Genomic DNA, 24,532 nt, shown 5'->3' with positions numbered 1-24,532 from the left:
GTCTTTTTCTGTAGTTTGTGGGAATGCCGTGTTCTCTTTTGTGCCTGTCTGTTTTTACTGCACCGCAAAGGCCAAAATAAACCGTATGCATGCAAAATATAATTCTAAAATAATCGATAGGTAGCACAAAAAAATAAACTACCTTTCAATAACGATCATCACCATTCCTGACTGTTTTATTCTGGCCTTGCTCAGTTTTGGTTACCTTTTTGTGATGTGAACTCTCTGTGATATTGTTAAGTTCACTCTTTTTCTTCTTGTTTTTGTACCAATCTTTTCTCACCCCTTCTCAGGGTCCTCCTGGACGAGCGGGCTTTCCGGTAACTTGTCTTTTCACTTGTGTCCCGTCTGTGTGTCTTTCCGTCTGTCCGTCTGTCTGTCTGTCAGTGAGGATTGTGAGCTTCCTCCCATAGGTCCTCTCTGCTGTCTCCGCTGAGAAGTTTAGAGTTAGTTGAGTTTGATAGATTTATGTGACAAGTGATGGGGTCATGGGTGGAATGAAAAGCTATACAATTGAAATGAGCCGTGGTCCCTTTGCTCACATGAAACAAAAAGGCTAACACCAGTTACCGGTATTATGAATCTGCTTCCTTAGTTCATTCAAATTGAACAAGGCTGATAGTGATGAACTAAAGCATTAATTTCTCCCCCTAAAATGTGGTGGATGCGTGTCATAATTTGTGTTAGTTAAAGGAACACGCCAACATTTTGGGAAACCGCTTCCATTCATTGTGCTAAGCTAGGCTAACATGCAGCCAGATAGCTTTCTACTGAACACACAGAGAGGAAACTGGTATATATCTTCTTGTCTCTCTCTGGAGAAGACGGTAAGCTAATTTCCCCAAATGTTGGCGTGTTCCTAACAAGAATGACATCACCTTTCACTCCCGCTCGAATTGCCCCTGCGCTTTAATTCGTCTTATTCACTTCGCTGCTCAAATATATTTGTTTGTACATTTCTATGAAGGCTTCTTTTTTTTTTTTTTTTTTTTATCTTTTTCCCCCTCCTTTTTCCTCCGATTTTCTCCCATCCCAATGTTAGTCGTTATGCCAATTCCCAATCCCCTTCCTGGTCGCTGCGCACTTACCCCCCACAGTCGGTCTGGGAGAGTGGAGGCTATCACGTGCTTCCTCCGACACACATCTAGCCAATCAACCGCTTCTTTTCACCTGGCAGTGCGGACTCTCACTGAGAGGGTGTAACGTGTGGAAGGATCACACTACCCCCCTTAGATCCTATCCGCGCTGAGCAGGCGCCCCGACCGAACTGTAGGAGTCGCTGTTTACAACGACCCGGACCCACCCCGCCAGCTTTCCCACCCTCTAATACAGCCAATTGTATTAGTGTGAACGGCCAGCCAAGCTGGTGACAACGCCGGAGCTGTGAGCTGGATTCGAACAGGCGAATCCAGCGTATCCGGTGTTGGTGACGAACGCAATCTCCGCTACGCCACCTGGCCGCCCTCTATGAAGGCATTTCAATTAAAAACAATCATTGTCAGATAATCATGAGGTTGCAATTCTGACCGTTTTTGTTCTTGAAGTGGCATCTCTATAGCTGTAAGACTTCCGCATCCGTACCTCACATTGCATCAGACATGACCAACATGGCGGCGAAGTGAATAAGGCGAATTATTATCTTAGTCTGCATTCACTGCGAGCATGGCAGCTTCTCAGACAGGAAACATCAGAGATATCGACGCCAAAAGAGGGACTGAGTGCGTACAAAAAGCTTTGGATATCATTTTCAATATCAATACCAGTGTTAACTCTGGCATGTTTCCAAACTCACTACATTCCAGTTACTTCCTGTCAGTGGAAATCTTTGAAGTAATCGCTTTACTCAACATCCGTAATAGTATGTTCCATTCTGTGTTAATCTCAGCCCCTCTTTTGTCTGCAGGGTTTAACAGTTTTCCTGTCTCAGCTCAGCTTTTTCGATCATCCATCCACCTCTAACACGTCTAACAACCTTAGACCAAAGCCCACATCGTCTATGTCATAGCATGGCAACAGGAGGCCATCTTATATCTGACCTTTGACTTGGCTTGCCAGTTACAACCTGCAAACCCCCTTTGGTTCTGACAGGCTCCCCTGTGAAACAGGCCCATAACACGCTGTGAGGCGGAAGGGAAGGGATCATCGTGAGGGTGTTCCGTGGGAGATTATTTGACATGTTGTGTCACAGTTAGGATAAGGTCCCGTCCAGAATTTGTGATTGATTATACCTGTCAACCCGCTGGAAATTAAATCACAAGTGGTCTTTCCTTGACCGAAGGGCAGGAAGGATGTGGTTTTTGGAAGGGAACCTGTCTGCATTAGAATCAGTCATTTTCCGAAGAATGTGGTTACATTCAATGTGATTTTTGAACAAAGGAGCAACCCCCCCCCCCCCCCCCCCCCTTAGTATGACGGATGGATTATAAACACATTGTTCGCTCCTCGTCTTTCAAGTATCACCGCATGTCCATGTGCAGGTGGACTAAACTCGGCACACTGTACAATACTGCAATTCACGATGGCCGCAGGGCTATTGACTTACAGCCCCAAAATAAAACCCATCACCTAGTACCATAAAAGTTTTGTATCTGCTATATTAATGCCAGTGTGAGCCCTGCAGACACTGTCTAATAGCAACACCACCTCATAAAGCAATAAAGTGGTTTGATTGTATGTACATTTTTGCAAGAATAGCGGTGGCGAGTGGGGTGAGTGTGACTGCGGTCAGTCGCATGTGTGTGTGTGTGTGTGTGTGTGTGTGTGTGTGTGTGTGTGTGTGTGTGTGTGTGTGTGTGTGTGTGTGTGTGTGTGTGTGTGTGTGTGTGTGTGTGTGTGTGTGTGTGTGTGTGTGTGTGTGTGTGTGTGTGTGTGTGTGTGTGTGTGTGTGTGTTGGGCTTGAGCCTAGGGTCCAGCTGAGTCTCATTACTGTCGTAAATACACTTGGGAGGCCTTAACACTGCTCTGTTAAGGACTTGCATAAATCCTTCTGACTGGAGTATATGTGTGTGGGTTGTGTTTGTCAGTTCAAGGCCTTTGTGTGTGTGTGTGTGTGTGTGTGTGTGTGTGTGTGTGTGTGTGTGTGTGTGTGTGTGTGTGTGTGTGTGTGTGTGTGTGTGTGTGTGTGTGTGTGTGTGTGTGTGTGTGTGTGTGTGTGTGTGTGTGTGTGTGTGTGTGTGTGTGTGTGTGTGTGTGTGTGTGTGTTTGTGTGTGGGGGGGGGGGGGGTTGCGGTGTGTCAATGAGCGGTCAGTTGTGTGGTCAGACACCAGTGAATTTGAAACTACCGAAGACCCAATAATTCAGAAAGCCAGACTAGAGAGTGACAGATGGTACCAAGGGAGGGCAGACAGGAGTGTGTGTGTGTGTGTGTGTGTGTGTGTGTGTGTGTGTGTGTGTGTGTGTGTGTGTGTGTGTGTGTGTGTGTGTGTGTGTGTGTGTGTGAGTGTGTGTGTGTGTGTGTGTGTGTGTGTGTGTGTGTGTGTGTGTGTGTGTGTGTGTGTGTGTGTGTGTGTGTGTGTGTGTGTGTGTGTGTGTGTGTGTGTGTGTGCACGTAATACGTGCATACTGTCTCCCTTCACCCTTATCTTTTTAGGGAGAAACACTTCAACAATAGGGGCATTTGAGCAATACAGGGAGCGTTAGTGCTGGGGAGCGATCAGATTTCCGTCTGCGATCTCTTGGAATGTTGTGCAGCACAAAAACAGACTTGGCAGCACGCTGTAGGTCCAGACAACAGACAATTCCTGTTTAGGGCTGGAAAAAACTCCATCTACTCCAGCGAATGTTTGTGTTTTGTGGCCATCGCAGGATAACCAGTTAAGCTCCTCCCCCGAATGTGATTGACAGCAATCTTGCAGTGTTGCTAGAATCTTTCAAGACCTTGGCTCCAATCAGCACAGAGCTTTAACTGTCATGCTCCAATCAGCACAGAGCTTTAACTGTCGTGCTCCAATCAGCACATAACTTTAACTGTTGTGCCGTTGCCACAGTGTCTCTGGAGACATTATTTAGTGGTTTTCATAATGCAGTTATTAATACCAGAGAGCTACCATCTGATCTCTCACTCTGCATCATTGCTCTTTTGGCAAACATAATTTCCTCAGGAGAAAAACAGCCTCTTCTGCTCTGACTCTGTGCGAGAGGGAGAGCTGTACTGTACGTGGAGTGAAAGCCCTACCGCAAAGCCCTCCCCACTGATTCCTGTTCCCCGGCACATGTTAACACACAACCACAACTTGCCAACCGTACTTCCCACCCCCTGATCCCTCACCCCCTAACTGCCCAACCCCCACCCCTACCACCCTACTACCCCCTTGTTTCCATGACGCGTCATGGGATTGAGTCGTCAAAGAGCTGTCATCGCCACCCGTCTTTCCGAGCTCCTCTGGAGGCAGAGGCTGCCGCAGGGACCGCGGGGCGACTGCAACGAGCATTAAGGGGCTTTCAGGAATGAACACCTTGGCGTAATAAGTCATTTCAGCGTGACGGGAGTTTATGGTCATTTGGAATAGTGTGAAAGAAGGCGATATGCAGGGGTGGACGAGCGAGGGCAAGACCCATGGGAGAGGACGGGTCATTGTGGAATGTTATATAGCCTGCTAGGCTCTTGTCTGTTGGGCTGCGAACCAGGGCTCTTAAAACCAAATGCGTCCCAAAAACTGGAGTTTTATATCAAGGCCTCCGCCCACACGCTTCAAACCGCCATGACTTCATAAGGGAAATATTGTCTATGTGCTTGATTTGAGCAAAACGGACAGGAAATAATATTGTAAGGTGTGGTTATAGCTTGCAAACGTTATTTCAGGCAACTGGAAGTCTAATTCTAGAATGAGGCCAGATATATGTACATGTTTTTTAAGCAGAGCAACAGTCCTGGGCATGGCTGGCAGAATGTTTCTCTGTAGTCTCGCAGCTACACAGAAGCTTAACTTTACCAACATTAGGAGCATGAATACCATAAATTGATAGCTCATGACTTTGTCTTCCACTAAAAACGACTTGTCTATGCTTTTGTGAATGGCATGGTAACATTGATCTAGCTCTCTATGAGATGGTAAAGTTAAACTAGTGTGTTGATAAAGAGTTTATATTTTGTAGTTAATGCTATTGTTGACACCTGTCCCTTTGACTTTGCGTTGCTCATCAGGGTGACAAAGGAAATATGGGAATTCCTGGAAGAATGGTGAGTGACTTGGGAATATCCTTAACGTGCCACTATGGTGTGTAGATCCAGACATAAGACTTGGCTGTTGGCCAAAAATACTGTGCAAGACTGTAGTAGCATGTCAATTAGTAAAAGGGTAACTTTAGAAAGGGCACCAAAGGACGGCTTGCAATGGGCAACATGTCCCCCATGTTTAATGTCTTTCAGTCCTCCTAATCTACCCCACAATGCAACATCCACTTTTGCTGTTAGCTAGTGTTAGCAATCACACCATTGGTTAGCCTACCACCTTTGAACACTAGCTAGCATTAGCTTTAACATGTGGTAGATAATACTGTAGTTCCAATATTTGGTAGCTAATGTTATTAGCATTATCAGCAAAAATGGACATTAGACACTTTGCATCGTGGAGTAGGTTAGGAGGACTTAATGGCATCAAACATGGGGGCTGACATCTTCAATACAGTTGCCCATTGCCATGACTCAGATTCTGGCGTTGTGGACAGCGACGCCTACAGGTCAGGTCTGGGTGCTTGCTCAGCGGAGGCAGGACTTGAGGAAGGCAGCGTGACCTCCCACGCGTTACACTTCACCAATGAGAGCCCTCGCTGCCAAGTGAGAAGAGAGCCACTGGCTGTCGCCGCACGTGTCGGAGGAAGCGTGCGGATACTTCAGGGTTCCCTTGTACCGACCAGTAGGAGAACATGCTCACAACAACCAGGTAGGGGAGGGGGGGGGGGGGAATTGGCACAACGACTAAATTGGGACGGGGAGAAAACAGAGAAAAATTGGAGAAAGAGAGATACAAAAAGAAAAAAGAAAAAATCCTTTTACTGTTGTTTTGGCTCTGCAAGTCTTCAGGGACCGTCTCGGTGAAACCATGCGATGTGCTGTTGGTGGCTACCTTCGCCTAGTGAAATGCTTTCATCCAGACTGTCCCTGGAATTTTTCCCATGGAAAGAAAGTGGAGTACAATAATAGTCTAACCAGGTTAAACACCAAATGTCCTGACCCAGCTTGAATGCTCACTGCAGCAACGAATGCAGAGGACACAACAATAATTGATGTGAGTTTTGCCAATAAGATGATATTCTATTCAAAGGTTCTTGGCCTGAACATACTCAGAATTTAACAGCAACCCAATTGGTGCCCCTTCAATGACACAGATCTAGAATATTCCAGAATGTTAGAGATAATATATTATACCTGGAAGGACCTTTCTATTTAAAGCTGCAATAACTATTTTCTAATGATATTTTTCCAATATTCAAAACTCATGACCACCTGCCATCAAAAGTCTCTTTGAGTCATGGCGTGCTACTGATCAACCCTGCGCCACCAGTCTGTTGTTATTCCATCATTTATTTTCTTTGTTGACTAAACCTGGCCCATACCATAAACCTATGCATTTAAAAGGTTTCCCCCCCAGCAAATCTCTTAATTACATCAAGATTGTGCTGTCAGAACAGTATTATATTTGTAAGTATTTACCTACCTTGTTTAACAACCAGGAAATGCCCAAGAGAAAGTTGTATATATTGTAGTTGAAATCTAGTAATCCATGCACAGCAAATCTCTTAGTAGTTACAAGAAGATTGTGCCTGTAAGGTAGTTTCTGTTTATATGTTCGTTTTGGGAAAGAAACCAAAATAAAGTTGTGTTTACTTGCCCCTTGCTGCCCTCTAGTGGTAAGAAAATAATTATCGCAGCTTTAAGTTAGGTAAGGTCATTTAGTTAAAGGTGCAATATGCAGTTTGGGGAGAGAATTTTGTTTAGAGCCTGCAATTTGTTTATACAAAATATATAAAAATTGTATTCTGTTGAAGCACCGTAAACCAAACGTAAGCCTAATATGTTTGTAAACAAAATTGTGGGTGCTATCTTTGTAAACAACAACAACAACAACAACAACAACAGTGAAACAGGTAACTTTTCAGCCTCATACGGTGTTCCCGGAACCCAGCTTTCCTCTAAGGTGAGGTTTGTTTGTAGAACCTTTTCACCTCTCTGACTCTCCCAAAGCGACATAGTGCACCTTTACACTAACTTGACATGTTTGCATGACATTGCTGACAATACAACTGCACAAGCAAGTCGTATTTGTTCAGTCACTCATCTAATATCCACACATTTATCATTTAAAGCATCATGCTTATAAATGGTCATGACTGTGATTTTAAGCGATTCAGAAGATGTGTAAAATCTGTACACCCCTGATACTAGCAGCATACAAACATGCCAACTGAAACGACTTGATACATGCTGTTATTCTGTAAATTATTCAACATTCATGTCATTCCCCATTCCTCCCTTGTTCTCTTTTTCTGTACCTTAGTACTACAGTAGTAACAGGCCAAATGTCTCACAAGGCTCCATGTTTACAGAAAACTTAACCTAATTCTTCGCATTATCAGTTTATAAAATGTTTGGATCCTCTATATATTCCCATGATTTCTTCATGTCCCCACGTGCAACGTGCCTTCCAGCATTTTTACTGCCTCTCCTTGGAGCCTCAGAGGAGGCTTTGTTTACTGAATATCGCTATTGCCAAAAGGCAATAAAAGATGCACACATTATTCATCTGTGCAGATGAGAAAAACGTGTTGCACTGACAAAAATAAACCCAACCCCCTACGTTGTGAGCAGATTTTAGTTGCATTCACTTAGATTTGTGTATTTTGGACATGGCCATGATTCAAGACCATTTTTCACCTTGCAACATATGGATAGTGTTTTGCCACTGCCCCCCCCCCCCCCCCCCCCTTTTTTTTTTACTCGAGCTAAGTCGAGTGGGTTTCAAGTTCCCCTACACTCAATTCCATTGCCGACACTGCGGTCTCCACGCTCTTTGGCTTTCTAAAACACCCCCGAAAAACAGTAGGCTGTCTCCCGCTGTGAGACCAACACGGAGCAACTCAGTATTTCAAACGGCATAGAACTATGTGGTCCTCATTCAACCCCTCAAAGGAAGCAGAGGTTTTTATTTATTAAGGCTTATCCCTCTCACACCAGAACCTCTGCGGTACCTCTGTTAAAAAACTCAGTCTCAACATTACATGACATCCCCCAACTCCCCCCAAAGCCCGTAGCCCGCCGCACCACACCCTACCCCACCACCCCCTCCCCATTGACCGTCTCTGAGGCTGCTGCATGCCCTGCGCCCTCTTCATGTCTCTAACACCGGTCTCTCTCTCTCTCTCTCTCTCTCTCTCTCTCTCTCTCTCTCTCTCTCTCTCTCTCTCTCTCTCTCTCTCTCTCTCTCTCTCTCTCTCTCTCTCTCTCTCTCTCTCTCTCTCTCTCTCTCTCTCTCTCGCTCTCTCTCTCTCTCTCTCTCTTGTCTCTCTCTTCCCTTCACACCTCTTTGCATGCGACTGTGTCTGCTGTGACTGACTCCAGGGCTTAAAAGGACACGCAGGGGAGAAGGTAAGTTTAGGAGCATCTGTCAGTAGAAGGAGGAACTCCATCCTAGACTCTCTGAGTTAGGAAGGTAGACAAACCCCAAGTTATTAACATCAGGCTTCCCACTGGTCATGGGATTTCTGGAATATCATGGGATTTTGAGAGGTGTATTTCCAGACAAGGAGAGTGGGTGGATTTAATTAAGTTGGAAAGGCATTGGATATATCAGAGTGTATGTATTTTACAACTTGTTTCACACATCCATTGACCATATTCACACGGCGACCATTTTGCTATCATGTCATGCTCAGGTTGGGATTCCTTTCCACTCAGCTACACCTTCTTTAACTAAGAGAAGGGACTTGCATTGCATTAAGATTTATCTATAAGGCTCTGCTTATGAAACTTCCCTCTTATCTCTGCTGTTTGATTGCTTTTAAATACGGCACATATGGTACTAGGTCACAGGATTACTGAGCTTTAGATACACCACATGTAAAAACTGAGTTTAAATAGTATGCCCCGTACAAATGGAATGAACTACACAAAACCTTGAAATTAGAATATTAAATTTCCTTCGAAGATTTTTTAAGTATTGAACTTATAAAATATTAACTATATAAATATAATTTGCTATGCTCTGATATAGTCATGCAAAGTCATGGAATAGCCATAGAATAGTCATAGAATAGTCATAGAATAGTCATGGAATAGTCATGGAATATTTCATCAGAGCAAGGCTGGGAACACTGTATATCCTATGGGCAGTTTAATTTACCTGGCTTGTTTGAGGTACACTATTTGTATTGGTCAGTCTATGGTCAAAGTAGCCTACATGTGTAGAAAAGAGTGGTATGGTTACCTGTAGGTCATAGTGCGTTGCAGTATAAATAGGGTGTCACTCGAGACATTGCTATGATCTCTGACTTGGTGGGTGGCGGTGTGAAAGGGGTTGAAGTGCAGACCTGTGCAACTATACAGTGTCCACAGGTACAATATGATTTATATCGAGGACCCCGGGTCTGTGTTTTTAAAGGGCGTGAGGGTCACATTCTGCAAACCATTTCCCACCCCGGTTGGATTACCTGGGCTTTTATATACTGTGAAACACAATAGTAAAGATTTGTCACATACTGTAAGAATCTCAAAGTACTAATTTAAGACTCCCTAAAGTGAGTAGATAGACATTTATGGAGACCACATTGGAGTGTGTCAGGAGATCCCACTGTAGGTTCTCAAAAGGTCCATAACATAAGCGGAATGATATATAATAATCACGGAACTGCATCGCTGGTGTGTTGCGCAATCGTAACACCTTATTTCCACCCCAAAGCCCTCAATATGCACACACTTGAAAACAGGCAGTCAGGAGACGGACACAGTACCCTCTCGTGGTCTAGAGCCACGTGACTTCCCAGTATTGGGGTTTCTTCGGTCCTGACTCACCCCACATGCAAAAACAATCATATCGACCCCTTGCTATCATTCATGTGATCAAAGCCAGGAACAGCAGCTTTGCAGATTTTCATCAAACTTAAAGGTGATTTGTGACGTGCAGGGCCAAATGTACGATGAAAGTTGAACCATGCATCGCATTCCTCACTGTCATACAGTATTAACAAGTAGCCAGCTAGCCAAGCATCTTTAATTTGGCTCAGCCAGTCAGCCAACACAAAAGTTCTGTTCGGCCTCTGGAGTTATGGGTTGAGAAAGCAGAACTAGTAATGTGACCACCAAGACCGTAAGCGGAGAACCAGACAAAGCAACAGCGGCTCAATAGATCTGCGTCCAAAATAATTCAATGGCTTTGCGTTTATTTCTCGACTCCAATTGTTTAACGGACACTGTAATATTACAGGCAGGGTCTCTCCCATGTGTGGTTAGTCTCTTACCGTAGCTTGCCATGAGGGAGAGGTTGAAGAGACACGAGAGTTGAACAGGGGAGACCTTGGCTGCAGATCTCCACTAACCAGGAAGGCATCCTCCTCAGGACAAAGATCCAGACACAAACAGAACCAGCCTAGATCAGCCTTTCCAGAACATTGCACTTTGAAAACAAATGGATGCTGTGGATTTTGTGGGCGGGCGTGTGGTGCAAGTGAATGGCAACCAGGAAACCAGACTAAAAAGGAAAGAAATTCTGTATTGGTTAAGCAGAAAGAGAGCGTGAACCGCCACAGATTTTTATTTTGGAGGTAATTACATCTGTAGAGCATCTTACATTTGCCTGCTTGCTATTTCGCAGCTGTGTGATTTGTGCAAACATATTTGTTTTGGGTGAGAATTCTGCTCTATGTGGTGATAATGGTACTGTTCTGTTTTTATATTGACCCATTTCTGCCAATGTAACCTATAGCCTTAGGTATCAGTGGATCTTGTCTGTATTACTAGACCACTAGACGACTGAGAAAGTAACGGTAACTCACACTGTTACCTTTGCCTTTTGGCCACCGTGTGACATGGCCACCATCAATCCGTCCAACCATGAGTGTGAAAACGAATACTTCTCCTCCCAAAGTAGGCATTTGTTCAGAAGCATTTAGAATCACCTGTGTTTTTGATGGATGGCTATAGGCCATCAAAGATGTCCTTGTGATAGGGTTTCCTTCAGGGGAGAGAGGCTAATTAGGGAAAGTGCTGGAAACCTGAGCTGGGCCCAGTCTGGCCCCAGTGGTTTGTGGGATAGCGCTGGGAGGGTCCGTAGGCCCGCCTGCACCAGGCCTGACACAGTGCAAATCACCCTTTCAGAGTCGGGGCCCAGAGGCTCTCCACTGTTTGCACAGCGGTGCTGCTGACCTTTTGAGTCACATTGTCGAGTTATAAAGTATGGTCCTGAAATCAGACCCCCTTTCACCGGGCTGAAATTGACAGTAAATTAGAACACTTACACTCCTATGCATGTTCACCTAGAACAATAATTGGCTGAGTGGAAGTGTTTATGTCTTGGAACCCAGAAATACAGTATGTGTAACAGATGTCTGTTGAATGAATGTTTCAGAGCCCCTCGCCACGCTGAATTTCTACGATAAAGTCTGTAGAGATTGTTAGAGAAACAAAACAGTATTGATGTCCATTTTCTTTTTTTTTTCAAATCTATTTCTTTTCACGTCATCTCACTATTTTTCTGTCTGTCTCTAGGGGGCACCAGGGGAGCCAGGCTTGTCCATCATTGGTCCAAGAGGACCTCCTGTAAGTGTCTTCACCTCACCCTACACCTAATAAACCTCTGACTGTCTTATCTTTAGCTACTGCTCTCTGTTTGGCCAAGTAGGATCTGACAGCCCAACGCTTCTTGTTTTACAGTAGCTGCCATGCCAACAGACATCTGTTGAAAGCATCATGATCATAGAACCACTTTACAATTCTGTTGATTGGATTTGACAATCGCAGAGATGTTCTTTCCAGGTTTGTGCAGTGTATCAGGCTTTGAGCTCGGAATGTTTTCCACCGTTTCTTTATCCAAGATCGTGTGTGAACACCAGCATACCACAAAGCAAATTCTTTTGAGCGGTGCTGGAGCTTTGATTTGGCCATAAACTGGATCGTTAAGACATGTCTGTTTCATCAGGAAATTGAATTGGGTCACCCCGTGAATAACCTCCGTTATCCAGACTCTTAAAGGAACACATCAACATTATAAATGCACTTACTGTCTTCTCCACAGTCAGACAAGAAGATAGATATAATTTCCTCTCTGTGCGTTCAGTAGAAAGCTACCCTAGGTACCAGATACCATTTTCCTAGTGCTAAGCTAGGCTAGCTTGCAGCTGGATAGCTTTATACTGAACACACAGATACTGAACACAGAAAATAAATTGGTATCTATTTTTTGTCTGACTCTGGAGACGACAGTAGGCGGATTTCCCGTAATGTTGTTAATAGATACTATTGTTGCTTTACATAATTGATGTTTGTGAGACCATCCTTACAAAAAACCATCATGGTAGTTTGATGGTATACTTTCTGTTTTACCATGGTATCGAACCATTGTATGAATTATTTACCATGGCACTGCCATATCCCGCTATGGTACCACTTTTGCAGTTAAATAATACCAGGTTATAATCCATTTTAAACCATGACACGGTTGGTATTATCATGGTGTTTCCATCGGTTTTAGTCACTGAAATACTATGATACTTTTTTTTATACCCTTTATACCTTTTTCAGCTCTTCTTCGAACAGCGGGAAGACAATACAATATAGTGTTGACGTCTATTGTGTGGTATTACCTCTTTAAAAGCTCTTTGAAGATACTCCATTGCTAGTTTCTCTTTCATTCCAGTTATATGGACTACAGGAAAGCGTTACATGGCATGGCCAATCATCTAGCCACTAGACATCTGTTTTTCAAATTGGCGATTATTACAATATGTACCTGTGTGTGTGTGTGTGCATGTGTGTGTGTGTGTGTGTGTGCCCACTCTTCCTGCATAGTAGTAGGCATTTGTAATGAATAGCAGGCCAGTGAGGAAGCTAGGGGTGGGCAGTGGGTCTGGAGCATAGAGGAGCTAGTCAGGTAGAGCTGCTTACAAGAGGGTTTCCCACAGCAGGTGAGACGACGCGACCCCCCGACAGATTGAGGGAGTTAATTTAGCAGAGAGGTGGAGAGAAAGAGAGAGAGGAAATGACAGTTTAGGCTAGCCAGGTGGCAGGCTCGTCTGGTCCACCGCACTGTCATTTCACAGGAAGAGATGACTAGGTAGGTAGGTCTGCAGGTTTTCCGCTACAACTTTGACGACATACCGTAGTAGAATAGAGTATACTTTATTATCCAACCACAGCTGTAAACAAAGAAAATACAAGACAATACAGTGACACCACAGATACCACACTATATTTTATATCATTAATGCAGGGGAGATTTGGTCTTTTAAAATAATAATATTGTGTTAAAATTAGGGATATTGGCTTTTTTACCGATACCGATATACCGATATTGTCCAACTCTTAATTTCCGATACCGATATCAACCGATACCGATATATGCAGGGTTCCCCCCCCCCCCTCTTGTTGTGGAATTAACACAACATTATGCATACTTTTGACAATAAATAAAATCAGAATTTGTTCTTACTTGCTTGCCTGGGTAAATAAAGGTTATATAAACCAATACCGATATTTTCCGATATCACATTTTAATGCCAATATCGGCCGATAATATCGGTAGGCCGATAATATCGGACATCCCTAGTTAAAATGATGATATTGTGGTGGCAGTGGCACTGCTGTCCAAATCAATGATTACAAGCACATATGAACTTAACATTAACATATTCAAATCTTGAGATATCTGAGAGAATATAAGTAGAAGACTATTGCTTAGGTTTGATCACACTTTACATAACCATGAAGTGTATTGCTATGAACATCAATTGGATTATGTGACATATGATTTCAGATAATGTGAAATGCAGTATATGAATATTGTAAAGATCTATATATTATCTATATATACATAATGTCTTCCCTATTGCCCAGCAAAGACATAATGACTATTGCTACTACACTCAGACTCTCAAGTCTATATACACAGACTACTCTGTAAACTCAAAGATTCCTTAGGGAAAGATTATGTATATATGATACTTAACAAGCCCACTTTTAAAAATGTTTTTATCACACTGCACTCTGAATGTCCCGTATCCTCAGTAGGGCTTGTGTTAAAATCTTCATAATAAGCTGCCATGTCCTATTTCTGTCCTACACTGTTTTTCTACAACAGACAGGCGTTCCCCGGGGAGAGAAAACATGCAAATCTCCCAATAAGTACTTGCTTGGTCCCAGACATACAATCTGTTTCATTAGCCACGTCCACCTCTTCCTTGTAATTTTCTCTCTGTTTGTCTTTATGCCCCCCCCCCCCAACCCCCGCCACACTGTCTTCCCTGGGATATTGAATGGCCTGCGCCATACATTCCCAGAAGCCGGGTAGAGTGTCCGCAGCTCAAAATACACCTTGTTTTCATCAGAGCGAGTCGGCTAATTGTTATTGACGTACACTGGTTCGGCTTGTTTCGCCTTTCCTCCATACAGCAGTCCATCATTAGTACTGAAAAGTACCGCGCTTTGTTGCCTTCTTCTTCTGCAAAAACTCTTCAGTGTTGCATTTCACCGTCTTATTTCCTTCTGTTTGGAGGGTCAACCCCCCCTCCCCACCCTCCCCCCTGGCCTTTGGTAACCCACGCCAAAGGTTCTCCCCATAGTCTGCGGTGTCACTCCCACTGTCAGAGTCGATAACAACACTGGCTGGACGCTTCGCCAGCAGTGGCCAGGAGCAGCAGACATACATCGTACCTTCAGACAGACTGACCCTTGTTAGCGGGTTTCCATGTCAGTCTAACCAAAAGTTTAAAAAAAAAAATCAAATGAAATGAAAAAGCACTCTCTCATTCTACTTCTGTTTCTCTTTAGGGGCAACCAGGAACACGGGGATTTCCAGGTTTCCCGGTAAGTCTGTAGCTGTGCCTCGTATCCCTTTGACACTTAAGAAATGGTGTTCAGTTCTTATAGCTGGAGGTTTTTGCAAGTGGGACCGTGTTAAGCAACTGCTTAAGATTGCATAAGAGTACATAAGTAGGTCTCAAAGGTGAGAAAAGTGTATAAGCGCCCTAATGGCCTGGTCGGGTTCCGTACATACCATGGTACTGTAGCCTCAAGCAGCATATTCACGGAGTACTCCTGTCCAGTTGTATTTACTGGTTATACATTAAATAAACCGTGCTCCACACCAGCACATTCAATACTTGCGCCCTTGTGTTTCAGTCACTCTGTTAAATCATCAATTTCTCTATGTCTGGCATTATCTTAAAGGGGAACTATTTTACTATTTCTTTCACTATTTGGGCACTTTTACACAATTCCTGTGAGTCTATGGAACACCTCTGTAATATATATATATATTTTTTATTCATTGTTTTGTATTTCTAATCAAGTCCTCAAAAACAGCATTTTTCTACCTCAAGATCTCGAGCTGTTTTGAGCCTGGGCTCCTAAACCACTGCGCAGCGTCGTGTTCGCCTGAACATTAACATGCAGCGGTGTCTTTATGACATCACATATAGGGCACATTTTCAAATGACTCAGTTCAGTGAGGGTGAATATTGTGAGAGGAGAATTGGAAGAATGCGCCAATATGAGAATTTTGAGACATAGATCATATTAATATAAGTTCACATAGCTAGGAAACAATGCTAAACACTCAAAAAGGCCATTTATAAGATAGTTCCCCTTTAAGCCAACATCAGGGCCCATTCTCTTCATTCTTACAGTAGTGGCCATTGACCAGCTGGGCTCATTCCTTCACTTTTAACAGAACAGAACATTCAACGAACACTCGCCATCCTGTTCCTTATCCTAACCTTGCCATCAGGTCTTGATCTTAAAATACCTCATTAAATTGCCCCCACAAGAGGCATATGCGCTGTGCAGCAGTCTGTGCAGCTACATGTATGTGTACGTATTAACCCCTATTTAACCTCACTGGGACGTCTCGCTCTTCTATCCCAGGGTCCGATCGGTTTGGACGGCAAGCCGGTGAGTTCCATCCCGTTCCTGACAATAAATGTTAACAGAATTGAGTAATTGGGCCTTTTTAGTGCCCAGAACCCGTCACCTTATGAATGATAATGAGGATAATTAAGTTAATAATGATTATGGTCATTATTGTAATAAAATCCCTATTAGCATCATTACCATCATTACTGGGTGGAGTTAAACATGTTATTGATATTCTTTAGAAGTTTTCCCAAGGAAATCAACTCCAGGTAGGTGCTGGGAGATTGATTTGATTATTTTACCACCTGCACTCACTGTTTTATATTCTCACAGGGACAGCACGGCCTGAAAGGAGACATGGTGAGCATTCCTCAAATTCTTCACCAACTTTTTGTATTTAAAATTTTTTTTAGATAGTGTGTAGATTGCGGCCATTTCACACCTGCACAATACACATTGTCTGCCAACATAAACAAAAGAGTAAGACAATGTATTTTGGACCGGATATGTGATTAGCCATAAACATGCAAATGCATATGAAAATAAATAGATCAAATTAAATGCATGCGGGAGACGCGAGCACGTTGTTTACTTTGTGCCCTAAGCGTAGCCTCGCAAATTCACTGGGAAAACAGAGCTGTGTTGTGATTTATGTACCGAGAAATGGGATCGCGGTGGGCCGCCAGAGCTAGTGACAGGGAGAATGTGTCGGCCATATTTAGTGGGCAGGCCGGGTGCGTCTGATGGGAGCTGTTATACACTCTGGCTTTCAATCAGCGTTAGTAGGTAAAACGCAGACTAATGGAGATGGGCACAGAGGGATTTTAGACTAAGTGTGTCTACCGGTCGAGGAAGGACCCAGCTGTCCCGTCTCACCCTCTTTCGTAACCAACGATCTGAAGGTGACTTATTTTGGCGTCTGGGATGCTCACATTCCGTCTTGCCATAGCCAAGGAAAAGAGGTGTTCCCCCTCCCCCTCCCCCAGACACCTTTATTGGTCTACATCAATCCTACACGCTCCCTGAGCGCTTTCTGAATGAGACACAATGGTTGTTAAACGCCTGCGTGCCCCCCCCCCCCCCCCTCCCCCCCCGTCACCTCTCTCTGACCGTTGGCGAACTCTCTACAATCTCTCACCTGGGAGTTTGAATCAGTCAAAGTTCCTCACACATTGGGATCTTTTAGTTGGTTTTTATTCTTTTCTTTTGCCCCACGCAACCTCTATAAGGATATATATATATAAAAAGACAAGAAGAAAACAATCTTTTTGTTCTTCTTGGATGATGGTCGTGGAAGCCATTTTGATGGCGTCTAGCCTCAGTCAGCACTCTGGTTTATATCAGGCCCTCTGGCGTTTCGAGGGGTCTATCTGGTGCCTCTGTTTGAAAACCATCACTCTCAGTCAGACTAGGGGGAAGTTATCGCAAGGGCGTTTGTTTTACGAGGGGGTACTTATACTTGCGTCTGCCGTCTCCTGCTCAAGAGCTCTGTAGTCGGAGCGGTTCCTCCTCACTGAAGCTCACACGCAGGAGGAACTCCGGGCCAGTACAAATGGCACGTCCATCCAGGAGGCCAAGTGGGGTTGGATAATGTAGGAATAATGATGAATGTTGATTAATGGCTCTATAATGAGCTCCCTTTTCTCCCGCCCCCTTTCCTGATGAATGTCCAGGGGTATTGACAGGGGCTTTGAAAGGCTGTCTGTTAAATATATAGAGATAGAGTCCCTTTCACTGAGTAGCTCTCGGAGCCCCTGTGCCGGCAGAGAGTCAGCGGCATGGGGTTGCGCTGGAAGTGTCCAACTGTGCCCTTTCCCCCGAGTTCATTAATCAACCAGTCATTGAGCTCCGACAGCCGGTTAGACAGGCGCTCCATAGGAGCTGATGTGAAGTCAAAGTGAATGGCTTTGTCTGTGACAAGTGATCAGAATGGACTTCTCTAGTAGCAAAGTCATCGCTTTTAACCTGAATTGTGAGTTGTAGCTGTTGAGGTCTATAATGCACAAGGGTGCTGATCATCTTCGGGTCAATGCAGATGACCAACGTAACCCCCGGGAACAGGCGACCGAGTGAGAGACAGGGTCAAAGATCTGTTCAAATGTTTCCTGGCGGGCAATATGTTCCTGTGTGAGCAAAAAGCCACAATTCTGAGGCAACTCCTGAGGCAATGTTGCCTCTCAGGGTTGCCCCAAATCTTACCTCAGTGTATCACTATAGCCTAAGAACGTATGAATGTGCTGTTGATTGATTGGTCCACTGTTCATTGTCTTTTCAGGGTCAACGTGGTGCCAAAGGGCTGTCAGTAAGTTTCTCCAGTCTTTTATTTGTCATGGGATGACAAATGAGATGATAAATGCTTAAATGCTTAAATGCCTCTTTTCACCATTTTGTCTTTACTTCTTCATTCATTTCCTTCTTGTTATTTCCTCTCCAGGGGGAACCCGGCCCCAAGGGAGAAAAGGTGAGCTATTTTAATGGCAACATTACGAGTAATTGCGGTTGCGCTTTTCTTACGATTTTAATAAAATATCACAATGTGTTATTATTTGTAGTCAATATTATTCTGATCCTCTCTCTCTCTCTCTCTCTCTCTCTCTCTCTCTCTCTCTCTCTCTCTCTCTCTCTCTCTCTCTCTAGGGTGTCTGTGGAGACTATTCACATCGGGTAAGAGAGCATTCCATCGCTAAACAATCCCACTTTACTATTACAGTCATAAGCTGCTATCCCTTCATCAGTTCAGTGTCAGTGTTTAGAATGTTTAGAATGTCAATCCAGTCTTGTCCCCACTGTACTATAATCACATCGATTTTTTTTGCCTACGATCCGCTGTATCTACTGTACCGTCGCCTCTCACAGGGCCAGACATATGGGTTGTAGGTATATAGTCGGTCTGCAGTAGTAGTAATAATAATAATAATAATAATAATGGTGTAGGAAAGACGAGAAGCTGGAAGAGGAGAGAGGAGAGGAGGCTAGACAAATGACTCTGTGATGGGTAGCACATGCAGAGCGCCGGTGAGCAGGCTGCCGGGGCGGTGCGATGCCGATCGGCCCGGCGTGTCTCTGGGGCTTGGCTGTTTGAGGGAAAACAAGGCAATTACCGGCTGCCTGCCGGAGCATACAGTCCCACGTGATAAGGTCCTTGTGTGTGTGTGTGTGTGTGGGGGTGCCAAGAATAAGAGCCTCTTGTGTACAGGGGGGGATTTCTTCAGATAGCTAAATCCATTTCCAGTGCAATTCGACCTCCCAATATTAAACAGCTGCCGTAAAAAAAAACGTTTTTATAAACTTTTGCTACCTCGTTAGAGCGCTTTGTATCAAAGACGTCAAAACACCAGCTCGGCGATTGAAAGGGATTTTTTTTTTTTACTTAATACTTATCAATTATGCATTATGCCGCTGTGATGTATATCTCTCGCCACCAAATGTTTCTCTGGCTAGATAAACAGGTCGGCTCGGCGTGGAGTTCAGAGGAAGAAGGGCTTAGAGAGGATTTTTGGGGCTATTTTTCAAAGTCTTCAACCTGTGGTAGACCCCCCCCCCTCCTCACACACACACACCCCTCCCTAACACACTGTGCATGCATTGAATTGTTTTCATGCACTTTTTAGAGCCCCCTACAGCATTCTGTATGGGAGGTCCCATGCCAGTGGGCAGTTCAAATGAAGTCTGCAGTGTCCTACAGTGGGAGCCAAGGGGTTAGATGGGAGGAGGGAAGTGTGTGTGTGTATGTGTGTGTGTCTCCAATAGTGTATAGGGGAGATGCTTTTAGAGTGTGCTTTTCAGGAGAAAGCCAGTGAAATTGGGTTATTCCATGTGCATCATTGTATATATTGATGTGTGTGTTTGCTGCTCCACTATTAGATATAGCTTATTCACCTTTCATCAGCTTTGTAGTATATATATATATATATATATATATATATATATATATATATATATATATATATATATATATATAAAAATCACTTTGTTCCATTCCCACCTGGAGTGAATGTGCTGGTAAACTGACATCCCTGATGTGTATGGCCTCATTGTGCAGGACCTTCCACTGAAATCCCTGGCTGCCTTGCGCTCCAGTCAGGCGCTCATGTTAAAGGTTTGTGGGTGCCCTCAAAACACCCCCGCACCCCCAAAAGTGGTATCACCCAGTCGTGCCGCAAAGAGAACCAATGCTCCAGTGCCATATAGGTGCCCCTCAACCCTCTGCTCTCCACCAGAAGAGTCATAGATGGCAGACAAAATAGGGGCCTCACAACCCAGCGATGTGTGCTTGGTTTCTTGGCTTTTAACATTATTTAATTTTCATGTCTCTTTTTTTTAAAGAATAAAGCTGTATTACATAAAGGTATTTGGATTCTAGTGGTCGCTTTGTATCACTAGTCTAATAACGGCCTACATGGTAATTGTTACTGGTGTTAAGGGTGGACAAGCACAGTGCTTTATGGCATGCTGGTGGATGTGGTGGATGGCTGGAAGCGGTGGGGGATAAAGACACACTTGCCTACTTTTTGACACTTTTCCTCCCCTTTACTCATAATATCACATGCTGTATATATTTCCTCAGAAATATGATGTAATTGGTATACATTAAACAATTTACTCACCAACTGAATTGCCATTCAACCACTATTTACATTATGCAGGGTGATGATTGATCATGTACTGAAGAAAAGAGCTTCCCCCCTTTGCCAAAGAACAAAGTCATGGAAATATGTACCGTATGTAAAAAAGTAGGCAAGCTGTGCATAGCTGGTTCACTTCTATCATGTCAATTGGGAAACATAGAAACATTGGCACCATACCGTACGTTCACCGCCTCTCCTAAACCTGTACCTGACAATGCTGGTCATCTCAACAGAAGCGGCGTATTGTACAGCCCTGTGTTGGACAATTGGCCACAGTAAGTCTGGATGTGTACCGCGCTATATATACTGTACTCTCTTTGTGGCAAGACTGAATTCCACCTGATCTCCGTTTCGGCGGCGGCCCGGGGGCCTGGGGTGTCATTGTTGACGTCGGGGAGTTGACGCCAAAATTCAAACCAAGCAGCACAGCCCTGTGTTGGGTAAGACTACTCTGTAAACAGCTGACAACATGCTGTACCGCCAGCATCTGAGACATGTTCAGGGCTTTACGTCTGCCTTTTGAAGTAAGCAAGTGGACTATGAAGCTACGTCAATACTCCCCTATGGCAACCACCCCTGGCCCCTAGCCTGTAGCTCTGGTACCTCACCTTTTACCTCTTTATTCCTTTTTCTCCCCCTCTCTCTCTCTCTTTTGCCTTGCCGTTTCCTCACTGTTCACTCTCATATTGTTTTCTATTTCTCTCTTTCCTCCCTTCTTCTTCTTCTTCTTCTGGTTCTTCCCCCTCATTTCCTACCCTTGGCCTCCTGGTGACCTTTGCCCTGTGACCTTTTTGCACCCATCACCGCTGGCCACCTGTGCTTTGTGATCCCCCCCTCCTGGCAGATGTTGCCCATCACCGTGCGCAACATGCCCTCAATAAGCCCTCTAATTCTAAAGCGCCTCAAGGTACATTTCTCTCTGTCCCTCCTCTGGCCTGTGGATGCCTACTGCCGTTGACCATCGCCCCCCCCCCCCCCCCCCCCCCCTCTCTCCCTCTCTCCCTCTTTCGCTCTGCCTTGGCTTCTATTTGCTGCTATTGCATTCTCTGTTTAGGAATGGACTGAATCGTTTTTCTTTTTTTATTTGTATAAATAAATATATATTACTGGATATAAAATGAAGAGAATGCCACTAGTAGGAGAGAATGCCACTAAAGTACATTTGGTAGGCTTAATTTCAAGGCCATTTACATACAATCAAGGTGACTAAAATCCTTCAAATGCTATTTTTTTTTTTATTTTCATTTATAATCTTCATAATGATCGCAAATACAGGAAAAAGGATCCTTATAGTTTGGCTGGAAGAGTGCATTCTCTAATCCTCTGGCTGAACTTTCACCCCTGGCTCACTGAAAGAGCTTCAGTGTACCTTGCCATGTGCCCAGTGGGCATCTTACCCTGTTATCGAGAGGGCAACTGGCACAGACCCCTGTTAGCAAGAGGGCCCCTGGCACAGGTGGACTCCAGTTGGCATCCGGCCTCCATCTTGTTTCCCTCCAGGTGTGCAGTCCGCTCTGCCAGGATGCAATCCCTTGTTTGGAGACAATGCTACATACTGTGGTAGAGTGAAAAACCCTAAAGGAAATACCAGCCCTCACCAAGTTGGCTCTGCTTTTTAAAGGCCTTCCGTGGAACCGATCCGGTCCAATGGTGTGGAATGCATTCATTTAATAGACACGCAATCCGAGGAGATAAATCATAGCCGGACACGTTCTGTTCTACGGGGGGGGGGGGGGGGGGGGGGGGGGGGTTGATAAATTGATAAAATATGGATCTAATGCGGATGGATATGTTCCGGATTATCTCAGACCCAATGCCAGACTTGGCAACACGTACTGAACCTGAACTATCGTAAATGTGTGTGTTTTGTACAGTCATACATTACACTGTAATTGCGCTGTGTTTAAAATTCAGGGGCCATTGTTGTGTGTTACAGAATTCTATAAGTCGGACCACATGTGTTACAATAAATCACACCAGTATATTGTGATGGGAGTAAACGTCGTGCCATGCCAAATTTGCTCCTTTCTATAGAAATAACAATGAATATATCCATGGCCTTTTTTTTTTACGAGAAGATGATAGCTTTAGCATGTTCGCAATACAGTAGGTCAACAACCCCATTACTTTTATGAGTTGTGGGAGATGGATTGCGGAGATGATTTGAGAGAGACACACACGCGGAGAAGCACTAGACTCGGGACGCGCGCCGGCCAGACAAGTTTATTTCTGTTGAGTTGTATTTATCCTCCTCATATCCTGTGCTCCTTGCTAGATTTCCTTTATTTGATTTTGTTTAGTCTTCAGTGTGTCTTTGAATGTTTCCTAGTCAGTCTCTGGCTCCGGGTCGACAGGCCTGCCAGAGGGATTAGTTACTAGTCTGGTTGTTTCAAGCTGCCTCATTAACACTTTGGCGACCGATGGGACCCGTCTAATATAGTGGTTGAGGACCAGGGTTTGTCAACAGACCGGTGTCTTTTTGTACAACTATATCTATACTTTATAGTATTGCTATCTGTCCATTCTCATTGTCAATTGAGTTCATAAACCGTCGATGCATTGATAGGTTGTCATTTTATAGCGTCGTGAATATAAGCAATATAGCAGATTTTGTCTCATATATTTTCTGGGAGGCTAGATAAATGGCTAATCGCTGCTAACGTTATATTCAACGGCATTTCCGTTTTATATATGCTAAAGAAATAACTCAAACTGCATATGATCCGGGCTGTCTCAAAGCATGTATGCATGAAAGGGGGGGGGGGGGGGGCGGGGGACGTCGTTTAGTATTATTGATTACCAATAACAGTGTCCGTGTAACTAGCCACATTCACTGATCGGCTGCTTGCGTGTCACAGCAGGCTCCGATCCGGCTGTAATTTAGGTAAAAAAGGCTTTACCGTGAGCCCGTGGGAACCCCCACCATTTCCCCGTTATCGATCGGCATCTGGTAGATCAATATGTCCATTGGCTGATGATAAATCCCATTATTCCATGGTGAAATCTGCGATTCGAAACGTGATCCACAGTACATTGTGCTGGTTCAGGATCCGGCTACAATGATACTCCATTGGAAGGGGGGGGAAAGTTTTACATTCGCCCACAGGGCATACTGCAGTGGAGCGATGGCGCCCCTAAGATGATCTGGCCGGTATTGCATGTTCTCGATTTCACAGACGAGGGTAGATCTGCAGAGCCGGTCGGGGACCTTGAGCCGGTTATTAAAATGGAATAACAGCAATAACAAATGCCACGGCTATATACGTGCCTCTGGTCCACAACGCATGGCACCGAAACCCGTATAAACTCGTGGCTGGTCCTTAAAGTGTTCAAAATTATATACAGTAATAGATTTTTTTTCATTTTTAATTGGATACATTTAACTACATTTTACTACTATATACTGTGGCCCAAGTCTGTGAACATTGATAACATCAAATAGCAATTTCTTTCCTCAGTGACAATCCCAAAACAAACATGTCCATTCACAGTGTCTCTCCAAACAATAGTACTTGGTGAAAAAGCAACACCATTTATAACAGCTTGTCTTGCTCCCTGGCTAACATTCCTCTATGCAACCCTCCTCTTGGCTATGTGCAGTGCAGTGTGAGCGTGTCGTGTTGGCATGAGCTGGCATGCAGAGGCTGGCTCCAGCAGGGCAGGTTGTAACTGTAGGTCTCTCAGCAGGGCGAGCCTGGAGCGCAGGGCCCACCAGGACAACCTGGGCCCCCCGGGCTGAATGGAGCCTCTGGGACACCGGTGAGTCCTCACAGTGGCACGCCACCAGTGACTGTGTCTAGAGTAGACTGTGTGTCTCTGTCTAGAGTGGACTGTGTGTCTCTGTCT

The 24,532-nt window shown here is 44.4% G+C and overlaps 1 protein-coding gene across 8 annotated transcripts in view; it reads left to right on the top strand.

Moving 5' to 3' along the window:
* The first annotated feature begins 299 nt into the window (after window positions 1-299).
* col13a1 (collagen, type XIII, alpha 1) overlaps window positions 300-24,532 on the top strand; it is a 71,307-nt gene continuing 47,074 nt past the window's right edge. For 4 of the 8 annotated variants that reach the window (XM_084321659.1, XM_084321661.1, XM_084321658.1 and 1 more), the window contains exons 1-12: window positions 300-320; window positions 5,145-5,180; window positions 8,559-8,585; window positions 11,700-11,750; window positions 14,976-15,011; window positions 16,071-16,097; window positions 16,392-16,418; window positions 18,334-18,360; window positions 18,493-18,519; window positions 18,696-18,722; window positions 21,531-21,593; window positions 24,371-24,445. In XM_084321659.1, coding sequence (XP_084177785.1) covers window positions 5,160-5,180; window positions 8,559-8,585; window positions 11,700-11,750; window positions 14,976-15,011; window positions 16,071-16,097; window positions 16,392-16,418; window positions 18,334-18,360; window positions 18,493-18,519; window positions 18,696-18,722; window positions 21,531-21,593; window positions 24,371-24,445 — 408 coding nt within the window. In that variant the 5' untranslated portion in view covers window positions 300-320; window positions 5,145-5,159. Of the gene's footprint in view, window positions 321-5,144; window positions 5,181-8,558; window positions 8,586-11,699; window positions 11,751-14,975; window positions 15,012-16,070; window positions 16,098-16,391; window positions 16,419-18,333; window positions 18,361-18,492; window positions 18,520-18,695; window positions 18,723-20,100; window positions 20,158-20,919; window positions 20,962-21,530; window positions 21,594-24,370; window positions 24,446-24,532 lie in introns of all 8 variants that reach the window. The other 4 variants (XM_084321657.1, XM_084321656.1, XM_084321655.1 and 1 more) reach the window with 4 other exon arrangements.

The sequence above is a fragment of the Notolepis coatsorum genome, assembly GCF_963971535.1.
Source record: "Notolepis coatsorum genome assembly, chromosome: 9".
Taxonomy (NCBI): Eukaryota; Metazoa; Chordata; class Actinopteri; order Aulopiformes; family Paralepididae; genus Notolepis; species Notolepis coatsorum.
The sequence above is the reverse complement of the archived record's forward strand: the minus strand, read 5'-3'. Positions and strand labels throughout refer to the sequence as shown.